This window comes from Chenopodium album, chromosome 25 (assembly GCF_948465745.1).
Source record: "Chenopodium album chromosome 25, dcCheAlbu1.1, whole genome shotgun sequence".
In the NCBI taxonomy this organism is placed as follows: Eukaryota; Viridiplantae; Streptophyta; class Magnoliopsida; order Caryophyllales; family Amaranthaceae; genus Chenopodium; species Chenopodium album.
The window spans coordinates 15,428,822-15,443,543 of NC_137858.1; the positions used below are offsets into that span (position 1 = coordinate 15,428,822).

Consider the following 14,722-nt stretch of genomic DNA (forward strand, 5'->3'; position numbering starts at 1 on the left):
TTTTTTTTTTTTTTTTTTTCATATTTTTTAATTTATTCAAAGCTACCTATTAAGGTGTATTTTTTAAAAATAATATTGAAAACTTTGTGGAGTCAAAATATCAAGACAATCCCACTATATACTCCTAACAAACACAAGACAGCCCATCTTCTTATGTGTCTGAAAATCTGCAAAAAAAGCTAAGACATCATTTCTACCCCACATTACTCAAATATTAATCTATTACATTACAAGCACTAATACCAAATCTCTAACACTAATCAAAGCAAAATGAATTGACCACCCACAATTAATCCGTGAATTTTCACAAGTCTTTGCTTCTTTGGCGGGCTGTCTTTTTCCTCCTTGTCACATTAATCACACTAACCTCCTGCTCATTTCAAATATCCCAACTAAGATAATACATTATTTCCCACTAATTATTGGCGAAATATACGTTAAGAAGTGATGTAGACGGTATTTGATCTTAAGTATCCGATCCGCTTATTATCATTATTCTAGTTTAAAGCTTCAGACATAAGGTGTTTGTTTCCTTGCTTACTTCAAAAGAATACTCCAGCAGCTCCCAATTATTTGAAGATCTGCAATTAGGTGCTTGACAACACTTCCCTCTCTTATTATTTTTACTTTATTTTTTTTTAAATTGTTTTGGAATTTGTAAATATTTTGTAACAGTCACTGTTCTGGGTTTGTTTGGGTTTATGGGTTACTTCAATACTTCAACATTTACTATAATTTATTTTAAATTTTTGAATTTTAGGAAAAATAAAGTTGAATTTTTTCTTCTACTGTGGTCCTTAGCTCTCTATTGAGTTCTTGACTTTTTGGGGTTTCTCTATTTATCATTAATCATAACCCCATTTACTCATTTCATTGATTTTAGTTTTTGGTTGATCTTTTTGGAGATTTGAAGTACATTGTTGAGATTGGGAGCGATTTGAGCTGATTTTTGGCTTGTTTGAAGCAAACCCTTTTGAAATTTGAGCTGAAATTGTTCAAATTTTGAATTCTAAGAGGTAAAATTCTGGGATTTTTGTCTGAATTTTGCATCTTTTCTTTCTTGTTTTAGTATTCAAATGCAAGATCTGATTCTGGGTATAGTCTTTAGTGTTCTTAATTGTTGATTTAATGTGCATTTATCCGAATTCGCAACGAAATCGAAATGAATCAAGTAGAATATACTCGTTCTGTTTTTTTGGATTGTTGATTTAGTTTAAAGGTGTGCTTTAATACAAGTATACATTTTAAGCGGGTTTTGTGGCCCAAGTGACCCACATTAGTGTAAAAGTTATGGAATTAATTGCATTTTTCTTTTTGGTTTTAGTGTTAATAAGAAAAAAAATTATTGCACTTTTGGGTTGTTTAATTTTTGTTTCTTTTATTACTATGATGAGTATATTTGTGACTTTAATAGTTTTGCTTGAAGAGGCACCGAAAAAGTATAGGGGTGATGTTTCGTAAGAACCGAAGATCTTTTGATGAATGTTATTAGGAAGGTATGAGGATAATTAATGAACCGCGGAAGTAGCTTGTATGAATGGTTTCTCATTAGGAATTTGCTTAAAGGTGTCACTATTGAAACAATGACATATAGACATTTATTTAAAACTAGATGGATTTGGCAATTAAAATACTTTCTTACATTTCTTTGCTAATTTAAATGATCATTACCTTGCTAATAGGAACCCATAGAGGTTCGGCTTTTGTTTAGTGGAAACTTGTAAAGTCTTAAAAGCCATTATGTGTTTTGTAAACAGTGTATCGATAGTTGAATCAAATGGTCTTCACTGCATAATACTCTGACTGCCAAGAATGTCAAGGGTTTCGAAGTGGAAACTTGAAAAGACCAAAGTAAAAGTTGTATTCCGACTTCAGTTCCAATGTACACATGTAAGTTGTTTCTTATGACTACTCGCAATGCACACTGTTCAAGTTATTTATCTTATTTACTTTAAGCTGTTAGTGTTCTTTAAGTATGCTAGGATTGGATAATTATTTATGACACTAGTCCACAAGTGTATCGTTTTATTCCATACCATTTGCCAGCTTGCATATTACTGAAGGTGGTTCCCGTGGGTGGGTGTTGGAGGTGGTGGTGGTGAACAAACCTGGCTATACTGATTAACTAACATTATATGTAATACATGGACAGATTTCTGATAGATTCCAATTTCTCTCCCCCTTAAGATGCATTGGTAGGAACCTCTTTAGAGGTATAGGATAATGTTGATGTTGATATTTTTGTCCTAGCCAAAGCCCGTGAAAAGTGGATTTTAAATTTTAATCAATTAGTTTCTATATGCCTGAAATGTACTTCAGTCCTTCTTAGCTGGCGTAGCTGCTTATACTGATGAGGTCGCAGAGAAAAGGTAAGACAAGGGACGAACAAAGTGCAGAATAAGTATTCCGACTTATTTTTGTAGAATAATTTAATATGAAGTTAGTGTGTTTTGACTTAACATTAAAAATTGATGATTGAGGATTATATAAAATATCATTCATTAAGTTGGACAACCGTACTATTGGAGAAATCTTCATGGTGTTATATAGCTGCAAGACTTGCAATACTTCTCTATTTTGGAAGTTTTAATTAGTTTAACATACCTTCTGTAGCTTCTGTTTTCATTCTTTTTTAACTCCTATCACATGGGTCTCCTAGAAGTCGGTGCCTGCCCCCATACTGCAATGGAAATATATAAACAACAGAGGAAGCATTTTGCCCCCAAAAATAGATAGGCTTCATGTTAGTTCCCTTTGTGTTTGTGTCATAGTTTTCCATTATAATATCAAATTTCTATTTTCAGTACTTGGATTACTATTAGCTTAAACTGCTCTGTTTGTGATGTGGCACCACATTTGGTGTAGAAAAGGGATCTGCTTTAACTACTTCTGTTCCAGTTGAGGTGATTATTTCTTCCTTTTACAGATCCCACAATCTGGATGGAATAATTTGTTCATTTCATTAGTTCCGGCTGATTCTGGCAAGGCAACAGCAAAGACTAATAAAGCAAATGTTAGAAATGGTTCTTGCAAATGGTCAGATCCTATCTATGAAACCACCAGACTTCTCCAAGACTCTAGAACTAAACAATTTGAAGAAAAAATTTACAAACTTCTTGTTGCAATGGTAATTGCTTATAATTCCTGTACTTGGATATTGTCAACATACCAGTTTATGTATATCTTTTTTTGTTTGATGAACTATTTGTGTTTCTTGCTCTCTTCTCTCTGCTGCTATCAGGGGACATCAAGGTCTAGCCTTTTTGGTGAAGCTAGCATTAATCTTTCTGAGTATGTTGATGCGTTAAAGCCCACTGCCGTTTCTCTGCCCCTCCAGGGATCTGATTCTGGAGCTATGTTACATGTAAGGATATTCTTTTTATTTTTTTTTTCCCATTCATTATGGTTGGAGGTTATATCTGACAAGAAATTGAGAACATACTGCTTGACCTGAAAAATTATACTGCACAGTAAGCATTAAGATAAAGGCTTGTGATTTGTTTTGTGAACAAGAAAAGCTTTCTGTTTCTCTTACATGTGGGTTTTGGTATTTGTTTTTGTTTTTGTTGCTGTTGTTGTTTAATTTAATTTTAATTTGGGGTGGGTGGGGGGGGGGGGGGGTATTGTGGTCAGGGGAAGATTGACATTATCATCCTTTCCCGTTGTCTTTGGGGTAACTTATCTTAAAATATGAGATCTGGGTGCTTAGACTTCTGTCCAGGCACAGTTTGGCAGTTCTAAAGTGCTCCATACTTTCTTTTATGAAAGTTTAAGTAAGCTAATATGATGTACAAGATTTTGGTGCTGGTAGGGAGGATACCAATGTGACAGTTATCTAAAGACAGTAAAAAATCTAATGTGTTGAATTTTCCTTTTATTTCGTGGGTGGGGTGGACTAGTGGAGGAAGGGAAGCCATGATACAAACAGTCAAAACATTTATGGGGATTTTTATTTCCCTTCAATCTAATGATGTAGGGTTCTGTTGGCAATCATCTTTAGACTTTACAAGGACAAATATATCTGCATCTTAGATACCACAGTATGTGAGTGCCTCAGCACTAGTTATAGTTTAGACCTTTAGATGCCACAAATCTTGATGCATCTATAGAAACATGGTTTTCACTTATAAAAAATCATTTGATCTCGAACATAAGATATATTGCTGACTCTCATTCAATGCCAGGTTACAGTGCAGCTTTTGACTTCAAAAACAGGTTTCAGGTACAGTGTACAGACTCCTAGTACAAGTTAGTAATTCCACTGTTTTATTTAGTAGGTCTTATATTGTCATTCAAATGTTCAGGGAATTTGAACAGCAGAGGGAAGTCAGTGACAGAGGTTTGCCGTCAAACACTGATCATGATAATGGAAAACTGTCAGCATTAGGCGATGGAGTCATTTCTCGTACTGACAAAGTATGACACTTTTCTATGGAGTGTTTTTAAAGCTGTATCTGTATTTTGTATGCTTGTTTGTTTGTGTTTTAAAACCTTTTTTAGATTGCACGTCACCATGAAAATATTAAATCTCAGATGCTATATTGAGTTTTTTTTTTGTATTGTTTTTTTTAATCATTAAAATTATTAATATATTGATTATCACAAATTGTTATATGTGGCCAGCCACACCATTAATTGAACACGTGGCATCTTCACATATAAGCAATTATTAAATAATGGGGTTATGACGATGATCAAATGGGGTTACTTTGATGGATGAGATTTACCGCAATGGGGAAATAGGGTTACTCTTATAAACAAGTGGAGTCATTTTGTTGATAGTGTTTTTTTTTTTTTTTTTTTTTTTTTTTTTTTTTTTTTTTCACCCTCTTTTTTTCTCTTTTTTTTGACACAAATTTTGTTGATAGTGAAAACCAAAAAAGAAGAGTTATTCGAATGATCAGATAGGGTTGTTTTATTTTAATTTCATAGTTTTACAAAGTTATAATAAATTGGGGTTACTTTTATTATTGATAAAATAAGGTTACCATTATTAATAATTGAGGTTGGTCATATGAATGAATAAGAGCTACTCTTATTATTAATTTGATACTTTGAATCCTAAGTGGAGTTCCAATCTAAGAAGAAGAACTATTGGCATAAAATGATGTGGTGTCAAGGTATAAGTGCATTTATCCTTCTTATGTCACAATTGTCTGGCAAATGCACAAATGTATAATTAAATAATAGAATAGGTAAAAAGGTTCATCTCATGAAGATCAGATTGGGTCATATTAGAATTTGCACTGTTAAAGAGTAGGGTAGCTGGGTAGCAATGGGTCTTGGGTAAATTTCAAAAGCTCTGAACCCTGAGTCCAAACCTTCTTGTACTCCTTGGACTGGGTTGTTTCAAGTGCGCAACAACTAGTTTGCAAGATTGTTGTTGAATATTCTGGGCAGGGCATCATTAGTTAGATTAAAAGAACGAAATTGGCTAAACTTTACATTAGTAAAATAATATTAAATTTTAACATGTAGTGAGTAAATAAATAAAACTTGCCCAACAAAAACACACTACCTCCATTTCCAAAAGTTCTTAGCCATACAATATGTCAGATGTTCTCTCTGGCTATGCTTGGTTGTTCTTTTAGTTTCTTTCAGTGAAGATCACAATAGAGAACGTAATCCATGTATAGCAGATGTCTCTAATGAAACAGTAGGTTAAATGAAGTCTGTGCCATTAACTGGAAAACTCTCACGGGTCACACTGTGACGAAATCCTGCTCCACTGTAAAATATGTGTACTAAGTTTGTTTGTTTGTTTGTTTTTTTGTTTTTATGTTTTTTTTTTGTGTGTGTGTGTGTGTGTGTGTGTGTGTGTGTGTGTGTGTGTGTGTGTGTGTGTGTGTGTGTGTGTGTGTGTGTGTGTCAGAATATCTAATATTCTTTTATATTGTGGTTCATAATTGTTATGTTTAGAATTAATTCTTCTGTGATGAAGACATTTATAAGGAGCAAAGCCTAGGTAAAAGCTGCTATCTTTCTGTAAGATTGTGTAATATCTTAAAACTTCTAATTATATCATTATTTTTAGGTGAGCCCAAGAGTTAAATTCAAGTTAGAATCTAAGGAGCTACCATCACTTGAAGAAGAATCAGGCGTCAGTGAAGAGTATGCAGATTCAGCTGCTGGCTTTGATGGATCATCCAACACTTCAGGAAGTTTGTGTGCAGAAAAGAATGAAGTCTCTAGCAGTCGTGAAATTGAGAGTGTCAAGAGAACATACTCTGATGATCGTGAGGGGAATCCTTCCCCTCAGAGCTCTGAAAAGGAGAAAGGGGCATCTGATCATCGCTTTTTGGTGCATGGTACCAGCGATTGGGTCCACCAATGGGGTGCTGAAAACTTAACCGATGGTGAAATTGCAATTGCATATGAAGAAAACAATAGACTTAGGGGAGCCTTGGAAGCAGCCAATATGACTATTAATGATCTAAGACGGGAGATAAGCTCTCTGCAAAGTTATGCTGATGATATAGGTGTTGAAGCACAAAGCTTGACAAAAAAATTAGCCATTGAAATTTCTGCAGATCAGGAACTGGTGAAAGAGGTCTCTTTGCTCAAATCAGAGTGTTCTAGGTTTAAAGATGATCTTCAATGGCTAAAGAATTTGAAAATGAATCCTCCAATTCCTAGAAAGACAGCAGTAGATGCAGATCCATATAATTTAATGCAAGACACGAATTTGAGATGGATGAAGGGCATTTCAGCTGTGGAGGATAAGATAAGAGAAGTTCAGGAGAAGGCGCATCTTGGATTCAATGGGAATGATTCAACTTTGCAACACACAGATCTAGAGGCATTGCTCAGTATTGTGCAAGATCTCAAACGAGGAGCTGAGGGTTCTAGTAATCAGCCTGATGGATTTTCAGATGGAAAAGCAATGACAACCATTGGCGTAATGAGTTCACCTAAAACTGATCATGTTATGTCAGATACTGGTCTTGGTGTTGAGTTGTGCCATCCTGAAGGTGTACTTTTGCCAGGGCTGCTGCCTACTGGAGCTGGTTCAGTAGATGCTACAAATGCAATGCAAGGAGAAATTTTTAAACTTCTGAGGGAGTTAGATGAGTCTAAAGCTGAACGAGAGTGCCTTCTGAGAAAGATGGATCAGATGGAATGTTATTATGAAGCACTTATTCAAGAGCTGGAGGAAAACCAGAAGCAGATTCTTGGTGAATTGCAGAATCTAAGAAATGAACATTCTTCATGCATATACACTGTTTCATCCACTAAGGCTCAGATGGAGGCAATGCATCAACAGATGAACAATGAGCTGTTACAACTTGCTGAGGAGAGATGTAACTTGGATCTCCTTAATAAAGAGCTGGAGAAAAGAGCTCATTCATCAGAAGCGGCACTAAGAAGGGCAAGATTGAATTATTCTATTGCTGTGAATAAGTTACAAAAGGACCTTGAAGTTCTTTCTCTGCAGGTACACTCTATGTATGAGACAAATGAAAGCCTCATACGTAAAGCTTTTTCAGAATCTCCACAACCATTGCTCCTGGAGTGTCAAGATGCTGTGCCAAGTGATCTTGTAAGAGGCTTTGACACTGAAAATTGTATGATCTCCCAGAGCCATAGTAAAATTGTCAACAATCAACTTCTGGGAAGTGATAGGCTCTTGGAGGAGTTGAAGAGGTCCCTAGCATCGCAGGAAGAGCTGTATGGGAAGATACAGGAAGAACTTTTTGAAATGCATCTTGCAAATGTATGTCTTGACGTGTTCTCAGTTACGCTACATGAAGCTTTAGTAGAAGCAGATTTGGGGAGGAAACTTGCAGAGACAGAGATGTATGGATTTGCAAAGCAGTTGGAACTTTCATCCAGGGCCAATGAATCACTTAAAGTTCAATTGCAGAATTTGACAGGTGAGGTATGTAATTTGAGTGAGGAAAAAAATCTTTATATTTCAAGGTGCAATGACCTTGCTTTGGAGAATGATAGATTGGAAGCAGATCTAAAAAGCATTTCCAACGAAAAGCTTGTTCTTGATGAGAAAATTGGTGAATTAGGGATTTTGTTGACTGACTACCAAAGTTATAAAAGCAATTATGAAGAATGTAATGTTGAGAAGGAAAATCTAGCATATTCACTAGAGCAAGCTACTGCAGAGAAGGGAAATCTTTCAAATGAAATATTGTTGTTGCAAGAAGAACTGATGAGCATGAAGAGTAAAGTTAGCACAAATGAGCATTTGCAGAGTATAGTCGACTATCTTCGTCAAAGACTGGAGAATTTGTTGGCTTCTGGCAATGAACGGGTTGATGGTTTGGTATCCTGCCGTGACATAGAGGATAAGAGTTCAGAGTTTGAAGAATTCGTGAGTATAATATCTCAGTTGGAAGAAGGCCAGCGGAAGCTCCTTGACAAAATCCTCTTACTCACAAAAGAGAAGGAAGATTTGCTAAATGAGTGTGATACTGCTAAATTCTCCTTGGCCAGTGCAAAGTCTGAGGTTGAGATTGTGAAAAAGAAGTTTGAGTGTGATGTTGCAGACATGGTTAATAAATTAAATGCATCAAGCACTCTTATGGAAAAGCTTCAAACAGATCTTGAGGTTGTTGGTGACAAACTCAAGCTTAGCTCAGAGGCAGAGGAAAAGTATTCACTGATGGCTCATGATCTTCTGTCTGATTTTGCCAAACTGGATGATGCTGTGCAAGAACTTACTTCCAAAAATAGGGATCTTGCTGCAGAGATCAGGGATTTAGGAAGTGTTACTGATGAGCTAGAGGGGGATAAATTGGTCATAGATAGATTGTCACAAGAAAATATGCACCTAACTGAATTGCTACGTACTAAGACTGATGAACTAGGCATTCTTACGTTGGAGCATAATAATTTGAAAGGAACTGTGGAAATATTGCAGGATGGGGTCTCTCTTCAAAAGGGCTTGAGAAATCAACTTGAGGCAGATGTTTTGAACTTGAATGCTCAGCTGAAGGAGAGAGATGATATGTTGTCCCACCTTGATCAGACGAAATCTGAAGTTAGCCAACTGCAGCGACATCTATCAGACATGGAGTCAGAAAAATCAAGTCTCTACCATCAATTCTCCAGTATGGAAGAGCACCTAAAGAAGGCAGCAGCAGGATCCTCTGCTGATTTAGAAATTCAATTACTGGATGTGCATGCACTTGTAGTTGCTGCTGATATTACATGTACCGTTGTTAAGGAACAGTATAAAGTCCATGTTGAAGCGCTCTTACAGCAGCTGGAGTACTCAAATAAGCTTCTTTTAGAGGCTAACAAGCAAAATCATGATCTCACTTCCAAGCTTAACAATTGCCTTGCTAGCAAAGAAACATTTGCTGAAGAAAATACTAGATTGCTGTCAGCCCTTGAAATTTTTAGATCCGAGTCAGAATCTTATGTTTCATTGAACAAAGATCTTGAGCATTCTAACACTATTACATTGGCTGAACTTGAAGAGTACAAGAAGAAGAGTGATCATTTAGAGACAAGGTATGAAGATGCTAAATTAGAGCACAAGTTTGACGTTGAAGAGCTTAAATCCTTGCTTGGAAGTTCTCAAATAGAGAATGACAATTTGATAATTTCAAAGGAAGAGCTTGAGATCAGGTTTCTGGTGATGAAAGCATTAGTGGAGGAGATGAGTGATCATTGCAAATTTCACGAAGAATGTAGAGAAGAGCTGACTGTACTGCAAAAACAGTGCTCTGATCTTACCCGTAAGCTTTCTGAGCAAATTTTGAAAACAGAGGAGTTCAAGAACTTGTCTATTCATCTTAAGGAGCTTAAAGACAAAGCTGAAGCTGGGCATCTTCAAGCACGCGAAAAGAAAGAAGCTGAAGGGTCTTCTGCTTCTATGCAAGAATCCTTGAGAATAGCATTCATTAAGGAGCAGTATGAAACTAAGATACAAGAAGTTCGACATCAACTGTCTATTTCAAAGAAGCATGGTGAAGAGATGCTCTGGAAATTACAGGATGCTCTTGACGAGCTCGAGAATAGGAAGAAATGTGAAGCGTCTCAGTTAAAAAGAAATGAAGAGCTACTATTAAAAATTACCGAGTTAGAGGATGAGCTGCAATCAGTGCTCTCGGATAATCGTGAAAGGTTTATGGAATATGAACAGCTAAAGGCAGAGTTAGATTGCTCAGTCATGAGTCTAGACTGCTGCATGGAAGAAAAAAAGCAGCTTATGTCATCTTTACAGGAATCCAATGATGAAAAAACTAGACTTGCTGATGAAATTGAATTGTTGAGAGAACAGATAGAGAATCTCAAAGCATACATGACAAGTCCTAAAAACAATGAGGATGGATGTAATGCACTGCAAAAGGGTTCAAATTTTGAGAAAATAGTGGACAATTCCTTTGATGATCAGTCTAACTACTTATCTCACAATACGCCACAGAAAATTGAAAGGGGAGACAGGGAATATATGAATCCGCCAGCAGTACAGGTAATTATCGTTATGTTCGCTCAAATTATACTCCCTCCGTTACTTTTTACTCGCAACTTTTACCATTTTTAGCCGTTACACATTACTTGCAACATTTTTATTTCTTTCCTTTTATGGTAAGTTTTTTTGTGTGGTTTTACAAAATTACCCTTACTTTTTTGTTTAAACACCCTAATAAAACTATTGATTTTATTTTAAACTTCAACCCCAACATTAATTAACTTAACCATTACAACCTAAATCATTCACCTTCCAAATTCACCATCACCTTCATTGGGATCCACCACCACTGCCACCACCGCCATTACCACCATTACCACTTTCGTTTTTCTCTCTCTTCCATTTTTTTGTTTCGCCATTGCCTTTGTAGCTCAAATTTGAAGGTATTATGGTCAAATTTAACCATGAAAACTCTAGATCTAGAGTTTTTATGGTTAAATTTGACCAATTACATCTTTAATTCAAGATGGAGAAGGCAGTAGTAGATTGTGGGTTCGTTGATTCGTAGATTATGGGTTCGTGGGTTTAGGGGTGCGGAGTTCGAGTTTTAAGTTGTGGGTCGATTGCGATTGCGATTTCTAGTTTTGGATTTGTGGGTTGTGGGTTGTGAGGTTGTGGGTGATGGTGGGTTTTACGGTGTTCGTGCTACTGTGATGGGGTGGGTTCGGTGTATCGCGCGTTCGCGCTGCTGCTGGTGGTAGGTTGTGGGCGAAAGGTGGTGGTAGGTCGAAATCGCGCGTTGGTGGTGGTGGTGCTTCAAAATCGGGGGTGTGGGTTGTGGGTTGTGGGCGACATACATGGTGGTGGTGGTTCAAAATCGGGGGTGTGGGTTGTGGGCGACATAAATGGTGGTGGTGGTGGTGCTTCGAAATCGGTTGTGGGATGTGGGCGACATAGATGGTGGTGGTGGTCGAAGTCGTATGGTGCTAGGTGGTGGTCGTATGGTGGTGCTGGTAGGTGGTGGTGGTGGTGCTGCTGGTGATAGGTGGTTGTATTTTTTTTTTTTATTTTTTTTTTGGGTTGGATTAATACTAAACACATGCCCTTATTTTTTGTTAATTACACTTACCAATCTTTTGCCTAGGAGTCCGTTCCTCCCTCCAAAGTTGCGAGTAAAAAGTAACGGAGGGAGTATAAGTAATAGGTTGATGAGTCACAATTTTGCTTACTTTTCTTCCATCCTGATAGTGTATCCAAATGGTGCTTGCAACTATTAAGTTCACATGACCTCCTCACCATCTCTTTAACCTTTCTCCATACTGTTCCACTTTGTCTAGCCTATTTTTTAGTTTGATCTGTTTCAAATGTACTGTTAATTCTTCATTTTCACTCTATTCAGCTGATGCACAGTTCCCTGAACCATTAGTTATTTGTCCTTTTTAACTTTTCCTAATATGCATGATTTGTATCAACTCGATAGGTCAAGGTGGTATGGAGGGAAGAATAATATTTTCTTTTCTATCTCGGGATGTATATCAATTTGTCAGAGCTTTTGTTTTTCATGAGATATGCTGACCTATGTCTACAATTCTACATTGTATTTGAGTTTAATGCTCAATGTTCTTTATGGAATACACAATTAATTACATGTCGTTTTCTGATATTGAGGTTAACCAATTTGACCATATATGCAGGATGCCTTGGTAACCAAAGCCTCGGAAGGTCTTTCAGGGGCAGCAAAGGATCAAAATGATATTCTTCACGATGATCAGCTGAAAGCACAAAATCTAATGTCAAGCATGGACCGCCTACAGAAGGAGGTATACCCACTTTGCTATAAAAAACATAAAAGCAAGAGATTTGCAGATAATGATCTTAATCTTTTCTCTTAGTGGGAGTTGCATTTCATATCCTATTCAAACCAGAAAGCATATAGCATTTTTATTTTCGCAGTACCATGAAATCATGTATTCTCACTTCATCCTTTGGAAGCTCTGTCAACACTTTACTGACTTATATGTTATTTGCTTGCAGTTAGAAAGGATGAGAAGCGAAAATACACTTCTAGAGGATGAAAACTCGGGTGTACAATATCATGAAGGATTACGCAGTGAGCAAATGCATCTGGAGAAGGTAAGACCATGAGAGTTGAGTCTAATCTGCAATTGATCAGCTTGATCTGGTTCTTAGATCGTCTACACTGCAATGTTTCACCACAGGTAACTAAGGAACTTGGTGATATGTCTTCCCTGTATAATGATTCTTCAAGAAGTGGGAACTCAGTGGAGCGAGTACTTGCTTTGGAGCTGGAGCTCGCTGAAGCCTTGCAGGCCAAGAAAAAGTCAACCATTCAATTTCAGAGGTGAATATACTTAAGCTCACAATTGAGACTCGTAATTCAAGATTCACTCTTAGTTTTCAGCTTTCATTACAATTGAGTTAGGATTCAATCTTAATTTTGATCTTATGTTAAATAAAATTCAGTTCTTTCAACATTACATCCATGAGAAATTCCTACTAGCCACAAGCCACTTAACGAAATATTGGCTGTGCCCACCAAGTGCCTCCAGTTAACACTTGAGGCAGTGAGGATTTGACCTTTGTGTTGAGCTCGTGTTAATTAATTAAAACTTCTTTATCCATGAGAAAGTCTTACTCGCCACTTTACTATATCTCGGCTGTGCACGTCAGCACGTGTCCCTCCAAGTTCTGGATTTTGTGTTAGCTTATGCTGTTTTAGCTGTTCTTGCCCCCAGTAGGCAAGAATGCGCCACACTTTCTGACTATTTAAGAATTTGCATGTGGCAGCGGGCATTCCTTTTGTTATTTTAATTCTTTCAGTACTTAGAAAACGTCCTGTTGCATGTACATATGTTTGGTGATAGATTTTTTTTCCCCTTTCTATTTTGTTGTGGTTATAAAATGTAACTGAAGTTTACCATACTCTTTCTTTTTTGGCCTAGTTCGTTTTTGAAACTACACAGTGATGAAGCTGCAGTATTCAATAGCTTCAGAGACATAAATGAGTTGATTAAAGACTTGCTGGAGATGAAGGATAGATACAGTGCCATGGAGGCAGAACTCAAAGATATGCATGAGCGATACTCTCAACTAAGCTTGGATTTTGCCGAGGTTGAAGGAGAGCGACAAAAGCTTACAATGACACTAAAAAACGTGCGTTCACCTAAAAGACTCTTAAATCGGCTTCAATCATCCACCTATGAGGATCCATCTTCATGATCCTTCGGAGTTTTCTTACTGCTAGTTTGTTTATCAATTTTGATTATTTGAACATCGAGCAGTTGCATATTTTAAGGTTTGAAAATAGATGACGAATGAATTTATCCATAGGGTAAGTACACTCGTGCTTGTGTAAATAACGAGCATTGTATAATTTCTTGTTATAGGTTAGATTTTGATGCTCAATTGTTCTTTGGGCTGTTGCATAGGTAATATCCGGAACTTTTCACCGGTATTTATGTATCAATATGTATGTATAGCAAGTAAATTACAGCATATCAGTGTTATAGTATAAATTTTGTTTGGAAGAGTTGTAATTTAACTCGAATTTTAGCAAAATTTTCGCCATTTATATAGCTCACAATGCATATTATTTAGCTATAAGATTAAAAACCCAAAACATCATTATAACAAAACTACATTTGTTCAAACTTCAAAGTACATATGTTTATTAACCAAAATAGTATTAAATTTAGTCATAACTGTTGCAATTGAGTCTGAAACTCAAGCTTTAGAAGGTAAGATCAAGCATTTTACCAATCGACCATTCTGTCTATAAGTCTTGAAACAACTAGATGGATGAATATCAATGCTCTCACCCTCTATGATTAATCTACCATTGATACAGTTCCGATGAAATCGAGTTGCCATTCCATCTTGCATGTATGTAAGAGGAGGCAACGATGGTACTGGAGGCTTGCATCGTTTAGTAACACTTTTACTTGTCTTATGAGTTACCCTTTTGCAATTTATCATATCATCTATTGACATAGAATGAAAGCCACTCTCGGTGCCAATTATATCGTGATCTACTAAGGCCAACGACGATGGTGAAGTATCTATTGATGTCGACGATGATGATAGACAAAATGGTAATGAGTCTACAAGTGGTGGTGGTGGTGGTGGTGGTGGTGGTGGTGGTGATTGTAGTCGTGTCCATAATGATGAACTTATATTTATCTTGTTGGCGAGTATCTTAGAATTCGAAATAGAGTCCTTTAATTCTTTATCTTGGTGATTAAGTATTGATTTAAGACCAATATTATGGATATCTTTATCAATACATGAATCGAAACTCGGATTTGCATAGATGATTAGAGTTAAAAG

At 36.6% G+C, this 14,722-nt stretch overlaps 1 protein-coding gene across 1 annotated transcript; it reads left to right on the forward strand.

Annotated features, from left to right (window-relative positions):
- Positions 1 to 218: 218 nt before the first annotated feature.
- LOC145614269 (uncharacterized) lies at positions 219 to 13,923 on the forward strand. The gene is made up of 12 exons (XM_081669296.1): positions 219 to 591; positions 884 to 1,016; positions 1,758 to 1,890; positions 2,927 to 3,127; positions 3,242 to 3,364; positions 4,185 to 4,222; positions 4,305 to 4,416; positions 6,035 to 10,435; positions 12,070 to 12,195; positions 12,410 to 12,508; positions 12,595 to 12,737; positions 13,339 to 13,923. Exons 3-12 carry the CDS (start codon positions 1,813 to 1,815, stop codon positions 13,613 to 13,615), a joined length of 5,598 nt encoding a protein of 1,865 aa, XP_081525422.1. The 5' UTR covers positions 219 to 591; positions 884 to 1,016; positions 1,758 to 1,812; the 3' UTR covers positions 13,616 to 13,923.
- The last annotated feature ends 799 nt before the right edge of the window (positions 13,924 to 14,722 follow it).